Below are 23,751 nucleotides of genomic sequence, written 5' to 3' on the forward strand. Positions count from 1 at the left end.
CATGATACTGTGAAAGTCAGGGGGCCATATTTAATAAAAAAATCAGAAAATAATTGTTTTCCTAGGAAGGATGTAATTTTTACTGTTGCAATAAAAGACTTCTGAAGTATATTCAGCATATGCCTGTGTAAGAATTAAAGTAGTTTGGATTTCAAAAACCAATCCTTTGCTCAAAATCTCATTCTAACACGGAAAGCTGGGTTTAACTTTATGATAAATACCCCATTCTTAAATTTGCAGTTCTTGACTAGGTAATGCCACTTCCATCTGTCTCAGTAAGTGGCAAGCATCCCTGCCCCAGATTTCATCTACCCACAGCCATTTGGGCACTGCCTAAAGAAACAGAAAAAATGGGACTGCTCAGGAAATACTAGATCATAGTTGACCCCCTTCCATCCTTATGGAAGCTCTTTTCATTCCCCAATATGTGATTTACATTAACATCTACCATAAGGCATGATGTTGCTGTAAGTATTTTTAAGCTCTCATTGGTTTGTAAATTGCAAAATTGTAAACGTCCTTATTTATCCTAACAGCCCCATAAGGAATATTGTGTTCAAAATAAGTAAATTATGATCTTTATATATTTTTCACTACATCCTTGGTTTGGGTTTTTAAAGAAAATCAGTTAAAGTAATAACCAAGGTTCAAAAATTGACACAGGTTCTAATGTCTTGTTAGATAAGTAAGGTAGAAAGACACAAGATGATTATTTTTAAAGTGTGTTCCATCCTACTCTTTCATGAGAACCTAGTTTCATACCACTGTTATGATGGAAAACAGACTTATGATGCCCACTGTTGGAGAAAGGCACCCTTTCAGTATTCTCTGACACTGCTTCTGGCTGATCAAAATGGGCATTATGCTGCATTAGAAGAAAGCATTGTGCAAATAAAGTATCAAAAGAGGCTGGAAAACAGACTTTGTGCAATCAGACTTGAATCAAACTGAGACAGAATGGTATTTGGTTTAAATAATCTTATACTTTATTTTAAAACTTACAAAAAGCAATTATTAGAACATAAAGTCTAGTGTTTTAAAAATTCAGCTATATTCTATACTAATAAAATAATAATCTCTAGCAGTCATTACTAGAGTATGGAAGCTATTTGGTACACAATATGCATGACATAAAGTGATGCAATAATTCTTGTTATGTTATATAAATTATATTCCCCATTAAGCATGCAGATTTTCTCTGGCTACTGTTGATCTGCTGCTACACATTTCACAAAAGTTTGCTTTGTCTTCAGAATCTGACACTCTGAACAGCCAGTTTAACAAATGAAAGAGCACAGATTATGATAGAAAAAAATTTCAGCAGTGATGTTAGTATTGGGTTTGTTTGGAGGACTTTCTTCTGCTTCAGTTTCTTTTATCTTATATTCAATCAGAAATATCCCCTGCAGAAAATATTTTTCCTCCATCCAGTGTCAAGTTTTACTTCTTAAAATGCATATTCAGAAGTGTGTAAACTACAGAAAAAAATATGTTAGTGGCATATAGTCTCCCTTTAGACACAACATGTGACACAATATCTTTATATGCTGATTATTTTTCTACCATGTGTCATACCATGTATCATTTATGTTCATTTAGGACTAAGAAAAAGTATCAGATTCAGGATTTATATTACAAAGTTAATATAAAATAGATGTCAGTTATGTTTTACAGGTTATTTGCTTAGAAATTTGTCTCAAGAGGTAAAAAGTGATTAGTAAAAAATAATGATCAAGTAAGAAAAGACATATCTGAATGTAAATATCAAATATAAAAAACATTATTCTGGATAATTATGTATAAATACTGGTGATTAATTGCATTGTTTTCTCATACAAGAGCTTGTACAAACTATACTGTAATAGCCTATTACATGGTCAATTAATTAAAGCTTAATTTTCCCAGATACGATCATCTCATGTAATTCTTTGGTTAACAAGACATATGCTTTCTTAGAATTGTCTAAAAAATAAAGAGGATCAGTAATTGTAGATGGATTAAAACCTTCATCCACAAGCCGAAATTTTTGCTGTTTGAATGTTCCCGTCATTTCCATTTTTTCCTGCAGTAGAGAAAAAGACACATTATTCAAAAACTAAAAGATACATTATTCAAAAGCTACCTTTTCTGACATTAACATTTGTTTTTCGAAGTCTTACTTGATGTAAGTCAGTTTGTTCTCACAGTGCTGAAAAGCTGGGGCTTGTGTGCTGCTGCAGACCCAGGCCAGACATGCAGCTGGCACAAGCCAGAGCCCGTTTCTGTGCATCCCTGTGCAGTGTCTCTTTAGTCTCACATTTGGTGGGTGCATGGAGCCCCAGCCTGCCCAAGGCAATCAATGTTCTCCACTGGGCACATCATGAAAGCAAGCTGCACACCACGGGTCTTCTGAGAGTAAAACCTTGTTATTGCCAAGAACTCCTTCATGATAAAACTCAGGAAATTTATTCTATCTATGACTATTGTCACCTCACAAAAGGGGTTGAAAGAATCACATACTAAATCAGCCACACTCATATTCCAGTCCAAGGGAAGATGGATCTTGACCCTACATCTTGTTTTCAGACTGCTCCAGTGCTATGGCATCCCTTGGAAAAGTGGTGTGAGGCATCTGTAATAAGACTGTCTTCTCTATTCTAACTACTTCTACTCCATCATCTTTATGACCTCTCTCCATCATCTTCTCTTCTGACATTATATTTTTTATATATGCAAACAATCTCTGAATTAAAAATTATTAAGTATTATGTTAAAAAAAATGTCAAAGAGCCCTTTTATCTACTCCAGGCACACCTACAGATTTTATCTACCTGCTCTGGTTGGTCTAGGAAATGTTCTGACATTTAAAATATATGTCAGATCAAGCTTAATATGTTTTTAATTTTTTTCCTTGAAGTTCCACCCTCTACCTCCTTTCTTGGTTAATGGCAGCTGTACCAACAGCAATGCATCTGTAATGGAGGTATTTAAATTTTAATTTAAATTCAAATTCCACATATTTGATATCAATGCAATGCCCAAGATTCAAATTCTTTCCGTCCAGTGTAAAGGTTTTTTTTGTACAGCGGTACAGGAGTAAATCTAGACAAGGTTCTCATAATAAATGAACTGACTACTGCAACATTCTCAAGTCTGATCTTGCTTCCTCACATCAGAATGCTGCCGCAAGGTATCTTCCTGGACTTACGAGATAGATTGATCAATAAATACACACATATTTCTCTTTCAAGGTATTTCACAGATTTTTTTTGTTTCCCATCTTTATTCTGAACCAATATTAATCCCTGGGTGGTCTAAGATACCAACTTCCATAACTTCTCTTTTAAAACAATGACTATTTTTTTCCATCGGCTCCTTGAACTTAGGGTACTCCTCAATAAACATCCTCAGAAAAATTTTCTGTTTGTCTTTATCATGATGTTTGCAAAACACTTATCAGAAATGCAAGCGCTTATCAGACTTCATTGGTCATGATTATCAATGTTGTGTGCTTTTGATACTCACACATTTTTTCCTAGCTCTATGTAGTCTACTCTATTATATTTACATTTTTACACTCTGTGGGAGGGACTATTTTCCCCAAACTGGACAATTACTAGAGCAAAGTAGTGCACAAATAAGGATGATTTTGATGATTACTGTGGTGGCAACAATAATACACTTTTTTCATTCACCTTTTCAATTTACCTAGTATCTTTTCAAATGCTTTTTATCTTTCCAAATATTTGTCATTGTTACACAGAAAATAACATTTCTTTTATTGTGCACAGCCCACTATCTCCTCCTATAGCCCTATTTCTCTCTAATTTTCACTGACCAAAATGGATTTTAGATTCTTTTCTCCAGATGTAATTGTTCATGTTTTTAAACCTGGACCTTTTTCTTTCACCATGATTATGCTTCTGATCTCCCCAAATCCTTTTATATGATCTCTTTCCTTGCTCATTTGTACAGTTTCTCTCATTTAAACATAATCTGCAAATTCATTGACTTTTTGTGTAATCCCTTTTCCAGGACTCCATTAATGAAGAAAGCAAATAGGACCTGGTCTAAAACTGATTTAATACATGAATAAGCACTTTTTGTTATTCACTTAGTTCTCTCTGTGCTTAAATTACGTAGATGTTTGTATACACAGGCAATAATGCAGCTTACCTGGACTCTTAAGAAAAGGGGACAAGCATAACTTGGTAGATAGGTCACTACTTGCTTATACATTTGCTCCAAGTCTAATGAAGCATTGTGCTTTAAAATAAGAGAAGCCATTCCTGCTTTTCCTTCATGATCTGCACAAAAGGAAGTGAGATGACAATTTTGTAACATGAATAAAGTTGACATTGTAATGATAAACTGTACAAAAAATACCGTAGCGCATTAACAAACCAACAGTCATATATCATATTCTGACTTTCAGTAAAGCTGCAAGATCTCATTCATATTTTATGTGGTATTACATGTACTTGGAGATCACTCAAGAGATCAATTAAGCAATAACGCTGTAAATGAGTGTGGTGGGTAAGACTAAATTGAGTCCTATACTTGATATAATCAATAAATGTGGATAAACATCAATAACATTCCTTTCTTGAAAACAAGAGTGAAGAGCATCTTTCCTGGAGTAGCCAATTATGTCTTCTTCTGTTTAGTCTCTTTCTCTTCCTCATATATTTTCTCAAAACTGAGGATCTGAATTAACAGAGAGAGCAATTAAAAGTCCTTATTGTTTAGTCTGGAGAAGGAGAGCACTGTGGGTCTTTGGTAAAGAACAAAATAAGTAAAATCAATGAACTTCATCTATCAAAATTAACTAAAGACTTCAACCTAGTAAGTAATTAAACACTTTAAGGTAGTAGTAGCAGCAGAGATGTTCTGAAAACCTTATAGTTGTTTCAATTGTTGTAATTTTTTGCTAAAGCTACAAAATCTGTAAGGAATTGATTTTTTTGTCCTTAAGTGCAATTATCAAGACAGTCAGATAAACTGAGTAGATAAACAGGTAAGTGTTGTACAGGAAATTACTCTCATACTTTTGAATTTGATTTTCAGACAGTCTTCTGTGATGTTTCATATTCTATGGCTTTAAAATACCGTTCAAATGAGTGTTCATGCTTCACATGAGAGAAAGTGATGCTTCCTCTCATTTTAAACTCCTTTATCATTTTGTGGTGGGTTTATGCTTGCCAGCAACCAAACACCCAGCCAGCTTTGTGCTCAATCCCTTCTGCCATGAGATGGGAAGTGAAGGAAAGCAAGGCTCAAGTGTTAAGGTAATTGCAGTTTCACAGAGAAAGCAAAAGATACATGTACAAGCAAAGCAAAACCAGGACATCATTCACTATTCCCCATCATCAGATAGATGTCCCAGCTACTTCCTGCAGAGCAGGGCCTTATTTGGAGCCTACAGCATTTTTGCCACTGTTTTAGTTTGGTGCAAAGCAGAGCACCAATCTGTCTCCTATATAGAAAATAATTTTCATCCCAGTGAGACCAAACATGTATTTTAAAAAAAGATTTAGCATGAATGAGAATCAAGCCCATTGATCTAATGAAAAAAAGCCAAAAAATTCTATTAAAAGAAATTAGTGTGTTTTCTTCCTTACAAATTTATATTTCTCTTTATATTGTTTTACACTTTCTTATTGGTTTTATAACTTAACTGTTTACAGTTAATTTACAAAGCAAAGTGAAATAAAACAGCAAAATGTCGTCACATATTTTCTTTTACTTTAGAATTACCTTGTTTACATTTTATTTTGGCACATATGTCTGAATTTTACACAGATGTGAATTTATATCTCTCTCACAGATGTGAATTAATAAATCTTTATATTTTAATTTAGATTATGTCGCTATCACAAATGTATGCATGGTAGATTTTCAAAAATACTTCTCATTGCATACAGATAAAAAATGCATCATTCACTGGCTTATTCACAATTGGGTTGTATTTTCATTACCTGCATCTGCATTTTAGCTAGATATTAAAGAGATGAATCAATCAAATATGATTCATAGGTTTAAAACATGAAATAGAAGGAGTTATGAGGCTTAATAATGAACCTGGAAGAAGTAAAATATATAACTCAAACTTTTACCTGGCACAGACACACCATACACATTTGCTTCTTGTATGAAGTCCAACATTACAATGACATCAGAAACTTCTGTAGTGGCAACGTTCTCCCCTTTCCACCTAAAATGTGTGAAAAAATAATTTGATCCCATGATATCTGTCCTTTAAAAAAATCTTTAGTAGAATATCCATTCATTTCAGACACTACCTCACATTTTTTCACACTTGCCACATTAAAATTTGATCACCAGAAGACAATGTTGCAACTCATTGCCCTTACTGGGCAACTGAAGATCAATACAATTGTTTCCAAGTTTTTTACATGTATATAAATATATCAAAACTGACCAATCTCTGCTCTTTGATACATTTTTCTCCATATCGGTATATGACTTCCTCATTTGCTCATAGCAAATCCATCACTGGTTATATGCTTATTGAAAAGCATGATCAAAGAGCTGGAATTCCTACAAAGTATTCTGAAAATTGTTCATTCATTTCCACAAGAATATTACTCATAGAACACTTGTGACAAAATTAAGCCTGCATCATCCACTTCAGAATCATTATAAGCAATAAAGATTATAATAAAGTGAACAATTCCAGCTGAAAACAAATCCAACCACATTATTCCATTCAATATATCTTTAATGAAGAAATATGAAAAGAAACAATAACTGTACCTGAAGGTATCTCCAATCCTGTCCCAAAAATATAGAAAATTGTCATGGTCTTGAACCATGAGATCTCCAGTATTAAAATAAAGATCTCCCTTCTTAAATACCTCACAGAGTAATTTCTTTTCTGTGTGTCTTTTATTGCCAGCATAACCAAAGAAGGGGTTCTTTGCATTGACTTTGGAAATCAGAAGACCAGCCTCACCTATACAGAGAAGTTGAAAGAATATAAACCTAAAATATCATTAGACATTTCTGTACCTGACATTAATATCACTTACAATATTGTCCATGCAAAATCACAGTCACTTATATTCCTTCCTGGTGACTCACCAGTTTTCTCCCAGAATGGTCATCTATCAATTGTAAGCTCACTAGTAGTTTATTATCCTCTGAAAGTGCACAATTCAAGTTAATATTGAATTGATGTATTATTGAATTTCCATGACAAGTGCAAGTTTTATCAGCTTCCTAATGAAAAAGTGGTGTTAATCAAAAGTAGGTGCTCAGCCCAGGCACTATGTTCCTATTTAATCTCTTTTCAGAAGTTCTGAGAATGCTGAAATTACCTTGGCTGGAGCTTGGTGTTAATAACATCAAGCTTGTGGGTTTAATCCCTGTAGGGACCATTCACTTAAAGACTTTGACTTGATCCTTGTGCATCCCTTCCAACTCAGAATATCTGGATATTCTGTGACTTCTTAAGAACATTCATTATGATGATGATCTAGCATAATCAATTTACTTTTTGGTGCAAAATATAGAAGTTTAACACATTTTTTTTCCTCGAAGTAGAGAGAGCAGGGGAAAGGATTATCCTCTTATGCATGTAACACCAGGGTGTTAGTTTGCAGGGCATGGAATAACTGTATGAAATAACCTTTTTGGGACAAGGTTCTCAACAATATATCTTTAGAGTTCCATTACTTTGTAGTAGAGACAAGAATTATAAATATGAAAACATATCTAAATGCTTCCATAAGTAGGCACAATTTTTAATTTAAGACTGCCTCCTTAAAAAGGAGCCGTGCCTTTTTTTCCCATAAACTGGTAGTGTTTATAGTAGAAGTATTTAGTTCACTGGTAGTATCACTGCAGACATAATGCTCTGAAGAAATAAGACATGAGTAAGAGAAAGATTATAGACAGAGATAATACTTTTCATAAGACTGAGTGGTGTAGCTGGAAAAAAATTAGACCAAGTGCCTAATTAGAGCATATGCTCCCTTCATAAGTCAGTGTGACATCCCTAAAGATAAATTCCTATAAAATTTCAACTTTTGGTGACATATTGGGTTTGGGGTTTTGGTATGGTTTTTTTTTTTTATTTTTTTTTTATTTTTTTTGTTATTGTTTGTTTGGTTTTTATTATTAAGCTAAATCACATCACCTAGTTGGAAAACTTAATCTCTCATCTAAAAGCATTTGCTCTAATCCACCAGTCTTTCCTGTAGATATCTTAGGCAACCACTTCCATATGTTAACCTCCTTTAAAAAAACACAGATGTTGCATGTGTAAATTCAAAGATAATGCCATAGCATCACTTTTGAACACTACTCTTCTGTGAATACATCCAAGGATCCTGAGTGCTTCTGATATCAGCACTGGTATGTTTAATGCTGTTTTATCTGAGATCAAAAATCACACTGCTTTATTTCAGAGCACAGACTAATGGTTAATTTGGTAAAATGCAGTAACACAATAGCAAGGCTCCTTAAAACAACTCTCTGAAGTATTTTTTTTAATTCAATAATAAAATCTATAGGCTGTAATATCCTATTAAAATACATACTTACCTTTCTTAACTTTTTCACACCAACCATGCTTATTTCTAATTGGTTCATCTTTTTGGAAATCATACTTGATTAAATCAAATGGGAAAAAAAGCTAAAAAAGGGAAGAAGTGATCAGTTACTCATCTACACAGTGACATCTGGTGGCAACAAATACACATAAGGAAACCTGCTTCAGTCTCACTCATCTGAAAGGAGAATGCAGTTTCATTTAAGACTGAAAATACTCTGTATGCAAATTTATGCCATTTCCTGGAGATAATCAGCATCAAAACAATTTTCTAAATGAAGACACAGAGCTGTCCTTTTGTTAATTTTCTTACAAGTAAGTTATGGGATCTAGATCATCAGTGAAAGAGCAATGTGAGTGAGCATAATGGAAGCAGTATCTCTAATATTTAAGTGACATTTAATGGTGGTGGCTGATTTGACGTGTTCTTGGTGTCTTCTGGCAATGAAAACAGCTGGCAAGGGAAAGGCCTCACAAAGGAAAATCTGCTTCCTGTTGAGCTTTACTGTTGCTTAACTAGCCTGCGTTCTCAGGCTGGTGGTGATGATTTTCTCAGGTATGATGATGGGACATGAGCACCAGCAGAAGGGAACATCCTTCCATGGCTCCAAGCAAACTGAAGGAAAAGACAAGATGCTCCTAGAAAAACCAGCAACTGAAATACTTTTTTTTCCTTCTTCTTTCTTTTCTTTTTTTTTTTTTCCCTTCAATACATAACAGGTGACTATTATTTTGTTGGTTTTTTTTTTCTGCTGTGATATGAATCCAAACTGGACCTTCAAGAGACATTTCCTGACACTATTTGGACAATTGTGTTTGCAGTGGTCCAAATTGTCTCTTTATTATTCTGAGAGACAATTTGCCCTGCTTGGGATTCCATGTTGCCTTCTCAAAAAGAAATGTATCAGCAATCTTTAATAACTAGTGAAACCAAGGTAATTATCTTCTCCTGAGAATTCTCAGCAATAGGGGAACAATTTTATAAAACATTAATATATACCTGCACTCTTCACAATAAAGAAATGCAATATAACTTAAGGAAGGTTATATGGAAGTGACTGAAGTAAAGAGTAGAATGTTAAAACATAAACCTGTTTTCTGCCACTAACTTGGATGAAGAATTGCATCGTCATCCTAATTTGAAATGCTGTTGTAAATAAATACTTTTTTCTTAAAGAAATCTGAATAAAGAGCAACATGAATCCCACAGTTAAAGTCTCATATGGACAGAACTGGTTCATTGAGTCCTTTCAATGTTCAGCACTGTGTTTTTCTTCTACCCTAAGTCTGAAACAAAAAGATATTTTTAACAGTTGATCAAAGGAAAAAAGTTATATCCTGCAGAATAAAATAATGATTCAAGAAGGGGACACTATTGTATTTAAGTGAAGAGTAATTATTTTGATTAACCTCAGATTAAACCATTTACTAAAGTCAAGAATTAGAGGGCCAGAAAGTTTGCCTCAATTAGAAAACAATTGATTATTCTTGAGGAACAGAGTGGGAGTGGGTCTTTTTTTTTTTTTTTTTTTGGCTGTGTACATTTAAATGCTACTCTTTCTCACTTTTTTTTCTTTTTACATTGATATTTTTTACTTTAATAGGTTTTATATGACCAAATGCAATAAATAATAAGATTGAAATTATTAAAAAAATTAAATGTTATTCTGTTTTTGTGTCTGATTAGAATAGCTTAAAATAATGCATCATACAGAGTCGTATTTTGACAAAATAGTTTTTAAGTGCTGAAAGAATGAAGAATTATTTTGTTATAAACACTGAGAAACTGTAATTCAGTATCTGAGATTATCTAAGAACTGTTGAGACTATTATTATATATAACTATCCTATGCTGTATACTTCTTTTGCCTACAACTTCAGAGTATTAATGAGGTGTATTCCCATTAGGTTTCTGAAATAATAATGCAAATACATAATATAAAGAAAGAACTACATTTTCTATTAAATATGCATAATGAAACTATACATAGGCAACTGCTGTGCCTGCACAAAAGTCTTTTCCAAGCTAAATCATTCTGTGATTCTAAGCAGCTTGCTTTTCATATTAACTACTAGAAAATGAAAGCTCCACACAAAAGTATTTAGTCTGGGCACAGACTAACATTTAGTTCACTTCATTATTTACATTCTAATGGGACAAAGACCTGAGTTTTTGAAGCATTACCATAATATTTTCACAGAATACTGTATGCAACATTCATCATTTTAATCTACATCTTATTGTCTGAAGCACAACATAAATGTAGCAAATAAAAAGCACTATTTGGTGAGCTAAAAGTGTGTTAATGTGCAACATTGTTTACTACAATGCTGCCTAGAGGTTATCTAATAACAGCTTCCCTCACCATCTTCATTTTTTAATTGATTGGAAATACGTGAATTTAAATATTGTTTTGAAAGTATTTTGACATTCCTAATGTTTCAACTTACACAGAATGCTCAGAGAACCTTTACCAGAATATAAAGATCTCATGCTTTTTATTACTGGTTTTAGAGCTAGAGTATTTTTTTAATTCTCTTGGAGAATATCAGTTTTGAAAACAAATCATTACATGTACTAGATTTAGTTTCAAGCATCTTTAAAAACTGAAATGTAAGAAAAAAAAATTGGAGCATAGTGTGATCACATTTTGGAGACAGTTTTTAAAATATACTATAAATGCCTTATTTATGCTGTAAAGAGCAGATGCACAGGTACTCCACACAGCTTTTGTGAGCCAAAGTAAACAAAACCAGGAAACAAATCTTTTAAACTGATTCATAACATGTAAGAATACCTGAGAAAACACTTGTAGTACTTTAGATAATTTTAGCTCAAAATTAGTCAAAGGAGAAAAAACAACATTAATTTTCATTGGCTAATGAACTTAGGAGCTTCCATTGCTTCAATTTACACATCGGTATTCTTCCTTTGAACCCAGTTTTCCAGGATTTAAAAATTTGCTTAAAAATAACTTTGTTTATTTTTAAACTAAGTAATTTGACTTCTGCCACAAGTTCTATGACTGCATGAAGTGCATGATACTAATTCTGAATGGCTGTGTGAAAGCCATTTTATATGCTGAAATTATTTAAGATTTGTTATAAGATTTAAATGATGTCTCCCAGCTCAAAGCTGATTTTTATCTATACAGTTTTGGGCAAGAGATTTTGATGCCTATAATACTTTGAGTATCTTTGTTTAAAATAATGAGAAATTACATTTAGAAATAAAGCTTGGATTTTTTCTTTTCTCTCTCTCTTTTTTCTGTTTTTTTTTTTTTTTTTTTTACATAATGCTTTCAGGTGAACATGCCATGGGTTATTTTTAGCCCTTCTTATAAGCTTCCTTGGATCTCATTAATCCCAAGCTCCTTTGTTGTCTGTCATCACTCAGAATTTATTTCAGTATAACAGATTTATATACTGATAGACACAACTGTGGGTCTTCAAGAGGGTCTTCAAGATTTTTCCCATATCATATCTATAAAAATACACACATAATGTATGTCCTATATAACATAATTGATTATTAACATTACCTAGACACATATGTATGTCAGATGTAAAGATTAAACAGTAATTTTATTATATTACTGTGTTTATCAAGCCCTTGTAATTTTTGTAAAACATTTTAAGTTTCACCAGCTGAAAATCTATTCAGAAGCTTCTACTTTTCTGTTCATTTACTCTGTGTAAACATCTTTATTGAAAGATTTATTCATATTCTGTGGGGAGGCTTTCAAGCACATGAACCAATCCCTCTTATACAAAGAACACAGTGTGAAATAGAAGAAGTGCAAACAAGAGCACTGCTTTTAGTTAACATCTCAAATACAGTGACTTCTGCCAACTGCTGTAACATTCATCTGTTTCTTCCTATTACCTTATGTCTTCCAATATTTTTATGAAAACAAATGTGTTCTGTATAACCTTAATATTTATCACATATTTACCACAAGCATCTATCCCCAGCCCTTAGCAGTTACTGGTAGAAAAGTTACTTTGCTCCCTCTGAGAGCCCAGGTTGTGTCTTAAAGCTGTAATTTTTATCTGTATTTCACCTTTACAAACTGTGCCATGGTTACTACCTACAACAGACTGCACTCCTGTTTTTTTCCCTTCTTGTCTAGTGAATGTAATTTAGACTGAAGAAAAACAAACAGCAGCTAGACGTCAGAAGGCATTGTTCAGTGATCTGCAAGCTGCAAAATGTATTCAAAAACCCCCAGAACAAATGCCTGAAATAAGGAAAAAAGGAAGTCATCTATGGAATTAAAATATATATTTAGTGTTGCACACAAAATCCCCACACTACTTGATTAAAAATACAGATGATTAAATAAATATAAAGGTAGTTTCAAGTTTAATCTTTATCTGCTGTAGACTTCACATGGTATTTCCAAAAGGTTAATGACTTATGACAAAAATCTGCTGAAAAGTTCTGCAATAGTGAAAACAAGTTTACTCAAGTTTCGAATGCATCTTGCCAAATCTTGTAAGAATATAAGGCACCTGGGAGGTCTGAAACAAAAACTAACATCAACTGTAAGGTTCCTGGTTCATCTATTACTCCCTAAATTCTAGATCTCTGATTTCCTGTAGCAGTTCTGGACCCTTCTGGAGATATCCAACAGCACTGGGTGGTCACTGCCTGCCACAGAGCATCAGACATGTAGGACAGAGAATCAGTGGAACGATCTGCTTAAATTCCTGAGCTCTCAGTGGTTTCTGAGCAGCACACTAGCTCTTGTGGTGTTTTCTGAGTGGTTCCAGAATCCTCACTGAGCTCCTGTATGAGAGGTGAAGAATTCCTCTGGCCCCAGTGTGTAAAGCAGTCTGTGCAGTGATTGTACTGTGGTGATGAGAGCATTGAAGTTGAGGACCCTGGAACATATGCTGCCTAGAAACCTACTGAGATGGCATCAGAAGATGCCTCTGTTGTATTTCCAAAAAATGATTTTACTACTTTAAAAAGTTTTGTTGGGACATTTTGCTATCAGCTCTCCTACAGAGCACAAATGTCATTTAAGTCAACAGGACTTGTATATAGATAGGTATCACATTCAATTTAAAATTCTTGGCAATGCATGAAGTACTATTTATCTCAAGAAGAGCAAAAACTGGCATAAACAGCAACATAATGATCAATATGCAGTCTTCTTGAAAAAAGGCTAGACATCTTTCATATTACTAGCTAAAGCTTGGGACATATGTTACTTTGTTTGGGACTTTCAAATCATTTAAAAGATTGTCCTTACAAGATCAAAAAGAAGAAGTCCATCTGTGAATTTCAAGCAGAAATAAATTCTTTATTTACTACGAAGGAAAGTCATAATGTGTGATATAAATAACATGTAATCCTCCTCCCCAAAATATATGACTGCCATTTTCAAAGCTATGAAATACAGAATGGGTTTTTTTTCTTGTTTCAGTAACCTAGAAGACAGTAGACTGTAGACAAAGGGCTATGGCATTTTAAAATTCATAATCTTGCCAAGTATTCTCTGTCACAATACCTCAACAGTTATTATATATGCATTGTGTTATCTTTAACATTTCTGAATACAGGTTAGATATAGTTTGAATTAATTATGTTTATTTGCACCTAGGTATAAAATAACTATTAAATTTGTATCTGTCCATATGCTACTGTATATAATTATTACAATATATTAATTATTATTCATTCCCATTTATGCCAAATATTTACATAGCAGTATGCAATATAAACATACTATATAAACACATCTCTAACTATAATTTGTAGAATAGTAAATCAGAATAGGAAATTTGTAGCCTTATTTCAGCAATAAAGAGTTCTTAAGTGTTAAAATAAATCCAACTTTTTCTTTTGTCCTCTGATGTAGTAGAGACCTGAAACTATACTTGGCAACTGTCAGAAGAGAGCCAAAACCTTTTTGACTGTTGTGAACTCTATAAAAAATCTCAGTGTTACTGCTGAATGTACAAGTGGGTTGGGTGCCAAGATTCTACAGAGGGTCAACTAACTTGCAATAACCAAGTTAGAAAATTTGTCTTGGATTTAAGACTGTACTCAAACAATTTTTCAGCACTCCTACTAAGCAGAATGTAAATAAATAGTCACCTTATAGAAGAAATTGGTGCGCCCAACAGATCCAATTTTTCCTGTGTGGTTCATGAAACAAATGTTTCCCTCAGTAGCACCATAGAACTCACAGATCTTAACAGCACCAAATCTCTCCAAAAATTCCCTCCATACATCATTTCTTACTCCATTTCCAACTGCTAGGCGGACTTTGTGATTTTTTTCTCCTTCCTTCTGTTAAAAAAAAGAAAAAAATAAATATAGTATACTGATAACAGCATTTGATTGGTGCATATATTGTGGGAAAAACATCCCTTCTTTGGAATACACTCAGTAAAAAAAAAAACAAAAATAAGAAAAAATAATGCTCAAGAAGTTAAAGAAAGCTGGCATAGTTGGTGGACAGCTGCAAAGCAGTAAGCTGCAATCTAAAATCTATTATCTTGTTGAACCAACAAATTACTTCCTGAAAAATTATTACAATGATTTATATAAACACTTCCATATTTTAAAAGTTGTATTGTCTCAGTCTATTTCTCTCTAGATGAATTAAAAAAACTGGGAAGAACACAGAAAGACAGGAATTATATCTATCATGGGATTAAAGTCAGAGGAGATGAATAGTTACTTTCTTCTGTCTTCAGACTGATTATGAAGAAACAATCAGATTTCACACACTTGTAAAATATGTTCTTTCCCACATATTGTGTATGAGTCATCTTCTGTACTTTTCAATATTAAGACTCACAAAGTTTTGTTCAATGTTACTGGAATACATTATTTCTTAGTGTGTTGTCAGGTCCCATGTTTACCATAACAAACACAATAGTATGCATCCAGTTCAGTAAGATGTTCTAATTTTATTTATACATTCCCAAACATTGAGATTGCATGGAGCACCTTTAAAACACAATATTTAAGTTGAAGTACTAGAAAGCAAAACATCTATACTGTTTGGATTTATTTGGATTTATTCTCTTTTAATTTCACCTACTTTAAAATACAACTCTGTTTTCAATCATTTCAAGCTGCAATACAGAATGCTCTAGCAGTGAGAGAGCTCAAAATAAACCTAGGTACAATTTGGTACCACATACTTTCAGAACTGCATAGCACTCTGCCACTGTAACTGTCTCTATACACCTCTATATACCTACACTCTTATATATGTATGCAAACATATATATATACAAATGCACACATCTGCACATGTTCACATTCTTTTCATACATTCAGATATGTACACATTCACATACATATACTATAGAAAACTTTTCTATTATGCCCCTCCCCACCCCCAACCAAACCAGTATGAATTAGTTATGGCTTTATAGTAAAAATCCATCTGAACACCTCTAGTCTCACATAAAATCACAGCAAATTGTTTTTGTGAAAAAATCTGGTCAGCTGAGTGAAACAGGAATCTTTGAACAATTTGGATATCAAAACCAGAAAAGCATCAACTGAGTACACAGCAGTGTTCCTACGAGGCTTATACCTTGGACAAATTAGATGTTTCATGAGGATGTGAATTCTTCCTACTGTAAAAAAAATTGCAAACATAATGGAATTTTAAGCACCTCTAAATCACAAAGATCACTATGTTTTTTTTCTTCCCTCTTCAAAACCAGTAATGCACAGAAAGATAAAAATGTATTCATTTGTCTTTAGAGTCTTCTGCAAATTAAGTCCTCTTGCTGAAATGATTCAGCAAGGAAAGTACCTATTTCACTAGGTGGAGATATGTGTTGGCAGATTACAATCTGAAGCATTATCCTGCAATTTTACCTCAAAACTACATCACTCATCAGCCTCCCCTGGTCACTAACAGCTCTCTTTCTACAAGAACCCAACTCCTGCTTTTTTTCCTCTGTCTTCAGATGAAAACAATTTCTAAACACAGGCACAAAGTTCACTGAATTCATGCTAAATCATAAGTGTTGCAGTACGCAACACTGCAATTCTGACATGGAACAAAGTATCTAAAAATTGCCCACAGATGTCATTTTTACAGTGGTTTGTTTTTTCAACCTCAAACACAATATCACAATGCAAGAGTGTAGGCTTTTACATACTTGAAATAATAACATCTGTTGTATTATATATTCAAATTCACTATACTGTCAATGAACAACAATAATATTATTATTTTATTTTTTAAGCTAAAATGCTTCAGTGTTATTTCGAACTTAATCAGGAAAGCTTTTAATGTTTTTTTTCTTTCCTCCACAAAATTGTTCACCATTTTTATGTTCCTGTCAGCTCAACGTGAAATTCAAAGTGGGCTATTTTCCTTGCAATTTCAATGCTAAACTGAAATGAAATGTGAAACTGAAATGTGTCCATAGCCAAACTGCAGTTATCTCTTGCCCATGCCACTGAGTTATTAAAATCTACTGCCTCTGGTAAGATACAAAAAATAGCTCAAGAGATACTTTCAAGGAAATTCTTTGTTCCCCAATGAACAGAAAATACAAACATATGCATATATATACACACAGTAATTGAGTCTTTTATCAGGCTAGGAACATTCAAAACCTCTAGAGCTAATAAAAAGACCTTGCTTCTACTATTTTTACATTAAGAAAAATAAAAGCATTGATAGCTGTTTGCTGAAAAGACAGGTTTTTTCTAGTCTAGTTCATCTTCTAGGATGAAGTAGAAGGCAGTAGCCTACATCGATGATAGTGTTTGGGGTTTTTTCCCAAAAGAACAAATACCATATCACTTAAAAGTCCAGTACTTTGGCTGGTTTATATTTATGCAGCACAAAGTTTGTTTCTCTAGTGAAAAAGATGCAGATTAGTCCTGAGAAGACTACATCATCGCACTTTTCTTGCAATGTTAACACCCATCATCAGCATCAACAATACAATGTAAAACAATTTCACTTTAGGAAGGGATGCTGTCACAGCACTCAGGCTTTTTGCAAAAGTACAAAGAAGGTGTATGATGTTATCAAGAACTGATCACAGAAAGCAGATTTCTTAAAAGGTAGAGGAGTAATTCACTTCTTCACAACTAAGGAAGATCCACTGTTAGATTGCATTGCTGCAACTGCTGTATTTGTGATTTAGTCAGTCCCACCATAGTTGTACCTGTCTGTCAATACATGATTCCCTGAAGAGTACTGCAGGGATTTCTGGTGAAGACATTAAACTGGCATGAATTTAGCAGTCTTTCAATTGTAAGAATGAAAATTATATGTAATTTCATCTCCCAGCAGGTTTAATAGCTATGAAGAAAATTATTAAAATTAGGGAAACTTCAAGCAGTGAGTTTTACTCACATTAGTTTTACACGTGAATAAATTAATATAGCAATATTTTATCTATTTTTATCTTTTTTTATAACTAATATATGACATTAGTTCATATTATCTTTATGTGTAACTAACTTTCAATGTAAATTAAACAAAACAGAGTTATCCATTCTAACATCTGTCATCTGTTTTTAACATCAACGTGGTCATATATATTATTGTCCAGATCTCTGCTGAAGTCCAGCTCTTTAGAACAGGCACACTGGTATCCATGGGCACTCTGGCTGAATAGTTATGCAGTAAATCAAATGCTGCAAGTAAGAGAAGGAAAAGATGATAATTCAATCAAATTACAAAAACATGGTTAAGCAATGAAAACTTAGGATGTCCTAGTGAAAAAAGTAATAAAATAAATATGCAGAAATTTATGCATTAAACTGACTAGACCAAATTGGCTTTGAACTTCAGCCATTTTCAGATGGCATTTCATCAACTAGCTTACCTTTGGTACAATAAATAAAGTTAAAGGAGTAGAAGGAATTCCAAGGTGTCACCTAATACAGCTCTCTTCCAGCAGAAAAGCTCTGTTATCCCTGTGCCATTCCTGACACCAGGTCAAGCTGTGGCATGTCAGCCAGCTGCCCTGCAACAGCTGGTATGCAGCAACTGTGTGCATGTGTATTCTTAGCCCACTGCAAAAACACTGCACCAAATGAACACTTCCTAAGGTAGAAGCTGTATTTCATCACAAAATCCCATTTACAAAGGATTCAGTGCCCTGTTCACCTACCACAAATAAGTTCAAATTGCATGTCTTCTGATAATTCCATTATTTGCATTTCTGAATTTACTAATAGCTCTCCACAGATCTCTTATCTCATAGGATAAGATATTTTAGACAAACAGAATGTTGTAACATCTTTCCAAGGTTTCCAAAAATGTCTATTTATTTTCCTGCACTTTGATTTTATTTTCTTAATTCAGAGTGATTCTTAAATAAAATGGCAGTTCACTTTACATCCACTTATTTCTAACAGTAAAGGTGAAGCATTTTTTCAATACCTAATGATTAGTAAGCAAGAGCAGTTCTTACCATACACCTGGAATCTTTTTCCATTCATTCTGCCAAGATCTTTGAGCTGTGTACCAAACATCTGCACACATCGTAAATCAGTTTGACACAATATGTCTCCATCTTGCGTGCTTGTTTCTTTCGTACATTAACTAACTGACAAGTCAAGATTTGCCTTGCTACATTAAACACCACATACCTGGGATTTTTCATCTGGCGGTCTTTTCTCCTTAAGTGTTCTCAATAAACTACTTGGACTATCTACGTGATTAAGCTGTTGGTAAATGCCTCTTAGAGTCCTATCAGCAGTGTACTAACTGGCACAGGAAGGATCCATGATTGCAGCTACGTAAAAATGTGCTGCATTTAAAGCAGCCACTTTAATCAAACACAAGAAAACAAGTTCGTTGCCCTTCTTTTATTATTTCTACATAAGGAATATCCAAATGGGGAGAAGCGAAGATAATTCAGAGGCATGAATTTTTTTTTGTATCATGGCCTGGGTGCAACTGAAAGCAATCTCAGGGCCTGAGAATGCACGCATCAGTTAAACATAAAATATGATAAGAGAGATGACACAGGATTTGCATTCAAGTATTTACAAGGTGTGTATGTAACAACACATTCACCAATTCCTTTATTGATACACTAGCCCTGAAAAATGGGCATCAGGTAATTGTGATGATCCATCACTACTACTGACTGTAAGATGGGAGATACCCTATATTATAGATATATTTTTCAAGATGTGCATCCATGTTCATTATTTAGTAATGCCTAATTATAAACTGCAACTAGATTTTTTTGAGCAAAACACATACCCAAATTTAAAAATGCAAATAAAAGAGAACAGGAAGGGTGTGAAGAGATGCACCACAAGAAAGGACAGGAAAAGTAGGAAAAAGACACGTCTTTCTAGTTCAGAACTTGCTGCTTGCTATTTAATATAGCTCATTCTCACCCCATTTTTAATAATAAATCTCCTGATAATCTATTAGAATTATATCCTAAAAGAAGCTTTCTTCAATTAGCTCTTCTAACAGGAAATGTTTTGTTTAGTTGTACTCCCACCTCCTCAGAAAATATCTACCAACAAAAAAAAAAAGTCACTTTTGTCCATGTTCCACCCAGTAATATGAAGTAGATAATTTATTTTTGGTGTTTGTCCCAGGAGCACAATAGTCAAAACAAATCACAAAAAACTTTTCAGATGTCAGTTCAGAGAATTAAAGTGCACACAGATTACTTCTTGTGGTGCATGTTACACACAGTATTCTGTGAGCAATACGAAGCTTCCCTCTGTAAAAGTATGATTGTGATTTCCGGGCTTTAATATAAAAATATTTTCTGCATGACTCCATTTGTTTAACCTAAAAGATAAATCTAGGAGAAACTGAAAGCTGGAAGGAGAGAAACTGGTCAAGTTGTATGACCTCATAAGTCAAGATCCACCAAGATCAGTAGCTGACATTGTAAGTAGCCTTCAGTGCTGTTTGTATATGAAAAACAAATGCTTCCTAAGACATCACAAAAGACATTTTCCACAGAGAACATCTGAAAACCTTTTACTATTATTAGTGGGGAGAATGAGAAAACAGACACAGGATCATCTCGGGGTACCAAGAGAGGTATGCCAGTATCTAGAAGTATCAGAAGGTAGTAAAAAAAATAGGTGGGTTTATAATATGTTTTAAAGCCACTTTTCAAAAATAATACTGTTGTTGTAGTTATGGCAGTTGAAGCAAAATGTTTGCTGTGACATACAGTCTGTTTTTCATAAGGCCAAATGATACAGTCTAGAGAAAAAAACATACAAGCTTCCAAATCTCATGGCCTTTTCTAAGCTTTAATTTGTGCTGAATATGTTCTCAGTCTAGAAGTTCTATTTTCTCCAACAGTATGTATAAACAGTTTTAAATTTTATTTTAGGCACTACTGATAGTGCAGTAAGAAGTACTTGGATTAAGATGATGTCTTCTTATGACACATGCAAATGGTTTTAGATTTTTTTTTTTTTTTTTTTTTAAGGATAGGTCACTAGAAGAACAAACAAACTGCAAAATTCCCCCCTGTAAATTAAATTCTAATGACTTGGAGAGATTTTTATAAGCCTTCCCTTGGAAGGGATGTGGTTGGTTGTAACTGTGTCAAATTACTGGTTTAGGGTATTCAACAAAATATTTATGCCAAAAACCTGCAAGGGGCTAGACAAATTTCCACTCCACCTTTTAAAGATACCAGAAAGAACAATTGCCAGTACTGAGCATAAACTGAGCTAAACTTTAGTGGGAAATAAAATGTGATTACAAGTAAAATCTGCATTGTAGAAAACTGCCTACTGACTAATTTCTCCTTGCTTATGCGACCAATAAATTCCCTTCCTTTAAGGAAAACTGCTTCTTGGTGAGACATGATGTTATCCAACTACATAAACCCCATCCTTACATCACTTTCCACAACTGAAGGGAAATAAATATTCATTCTGTTTCCTTATCCCAGTAGCACCTTGTTTTTGCTTTCTAAACTACTATTGTTCTAACACAGAAGAGTTTTAACACAATAAATCCCTAAGCATCTTCTTTGAAGTAATTTCAGAGAGCTTAATCCCATCCAAAGAACCCTTGGCCAAACTGGATCTCGTAGAGAGACTGTCTTGCCTCAGCTTAACAAAACAAAGTCGGAAAGCTGATAAGCATAAGCATGGTCTTAAATACTTAGGTAACCCCAAGGAAATAAGAAATATTACCTGTGCCAGAGGATAACACTGTCCCAATACCAAGTGACATAAAACAGGACACATATTCAATGGGAAATTGTACGCAATGATACAATTATCTGTGACACAGCCTTTGAATAAAAGCAGAAGTGAACTCTGGTTTTAATAGACAGCTTACCTATTTCATGCATGGTTTCATAAATCATACTAATACTGTCATACTGCATCACAGCTTACAAAAATAGAAAACATGACATAATGGTTAAGGACACTGATTTCTACCCTCTGTAACACTTCAGAATGCAGGTCTTCTTTACAGAAAAGCAGGAAAGAGATGCTGCATTACCATTCCTGTCTTTCCAAAAGCTTCAGGATGCAATGCATTATTAAATTTAATAAATGCAATATTAAATTATTATGTCAAATTTGAAATAAATCTGCAACTGCCTTCAGAATGTTTAGTTTACAGTTCAGATGGTAAAATTCAAATTAGTTGCAAGTGTCTAAGGAATGTGTCTACTATCCACAGATTAGTAGAGAAATATTTCCAAAGCTTTTGCTAAAAGGCAAGACAGGGAGCTCTGCTATGCCATAATCTTGTAGTTTTTCAGATCATTGTTAATAAAAACTTGGAGCAATGCCAGCCAGCAAGACTAATTTACCAATTTTCTGAATATTCTTCTTCACTGGAGTAGTCATGCTAGTATCTTACAGATGGACCCATTTTGTAGCTACTGATGGCTATTAGATATCAATGCTGGTCATTGTATTTTCACTACAATCAAAATGCTGCAGAAAAAGTGTTTGGAAGAGGGCAGGCATGAGGATTACTCACTTGGAAACCCAGCAAAATCTATGAATGTCACATAAAGCCCGATCTTTTTGTACTTGTACCTAAGGAAAAAAGACAACTTTTTTTTCTAACAAATGTTCTTTCCAGACAACAGATTACTAAACCAAACTGGATACAGAATAACCTCAGAAAAATTTGCTGCAAGAGTCTTCAAGAGCTTTTGCAGATGTGAGTGGGAGGCAGAACGATCAAACAAGACAAAACCAATGGGGGAAGCTCAGCCAAGAGCTTTTATGCTACCACAGAGACTTGCCCAAAGTTCAATTCAGAATTTATGAAATACGAGGCCAGAGCATGGATTCCAACTGTAAACAATATACCATTTATTTCAAGTTTAGTGTTAAAGAAACAAATTAAGAAAATAAGATAATTGCTATGGATTTAATCTGGGTTGATTAGAAGGGCTTTGTAGCACTCTAATCTCGTGAACACTGCCCACATAAGATCCTGACAGAACTTTAAAATGCTCCACATCTTTCTCATGCTGCTAGCATACAGAGTACTTCTACATTAACAAAACTTAGTGAATCCAGTTTAGGAAATTATTTTACTTACTTGAAAACTAAGAGTAAATTGGCATAAGATATTTTAAAACCTTCCACTTATTCGTACCAGCATATTTCTCTTCCAGTTTTAACAAGACAGATACTTAATATTTTTCTTCAAGTATTTAGCTGTCAAACTGATTTGTTTTATAATTTGAATTTTTCTTGAGGAGGCTTAGCAAGCAAGCAAAAACAAAATAAAAAAATACCCTATAGCCTCACAGAAGAAAGAGTTTAGATATGCCAGCTCCTAGAAACTATGCACATAAATTAACAAATAGAATAGTTATACAGTTAATGAATAGTTAATGATTGTATAACCACTGTATACAGTATATAAATAGTTAAGGATGGTATAAATTACTTTATTTGCACAATTTAAAATTGCTTTAACTTCACGGTGCCTTGGTAAAGATTTAAAAATAGAAGAGTTTGTTTCAAAAATTAAGTATATTCATCTACAATTTGTGCTTTAAGATAAAAAGGAGTTGGAAAAGAAGTCATGCTCTCTCCCTGTACAGTATGAGAATAGAAAAAGTGAATAATTAATATCTCAGACTGCAAACACAGCAAAAGTTATGAAGTTTTGGAGAGAAGGGAAATGTCTTTGTGGAAATCAAGTTAGCCTGCAATGAAGGAAAAAAAAAATCACTATTTATAAAAACTATGCCTCCCAATT

The 23,751-nt window shown here is 33.7% G+C and overlaps 1 protein-coding gene across 1 annotated transcript in view; it reads right to left on the reverse strand.

Moving 5' to 3' along the window:
- Positions 1–963: 963 nt before the first annotated feature.
- SLC27A6 (solute carrier family 27 member 6) overlaps positions 964–23,751 on the reverse strand; it is a 36,070-nt gene continuing 13,282 nt past the window's right edge. Inside the window, exons 5-10 of the mRNA XM_031507392.3 lie at positions 14,664–14,858; positions 8,548–8,638; positions 6,757–6,955; positions 6,096–6,193; positions 4,156–4,286; positions 964–2,062 (exon numbers count right to left, since the gene is read on the reverse strand). Of these exons, the coding sequence (XP_031363252.2) occupies positions 1,886–2,062; positions 4,156–4,286; positions 6,096–6,193; positions 6,757–6,955; positions 8,548–8,638; positions 14,664–14,858 (891 nt within the window). The 3' untranslated portion in view covers positions 964–1,885. The remainder of the gene's footprint in view (positions 2,063–4,155; positions 4,287–6,095; positions 6,194–6,756; positions 6,956–8,547; positions 8,639–14,663; positions 14,859–23,751) is intronic.

Source organism: Lonchura striata, chromosome Z, assembly GCF_050655825.1.
Source record: "Lonchura striata isolate lonStrDom1 chromosome Z, ASM5065582v1, whole genome shotgun sequence".
In the NCBI taxonomy this organism is placed as follows: Eukaryota; Metazoa; Chordata; class Aves; order Passeriformes; family Estrildidae; genus Lonchura; species Lonchura striata.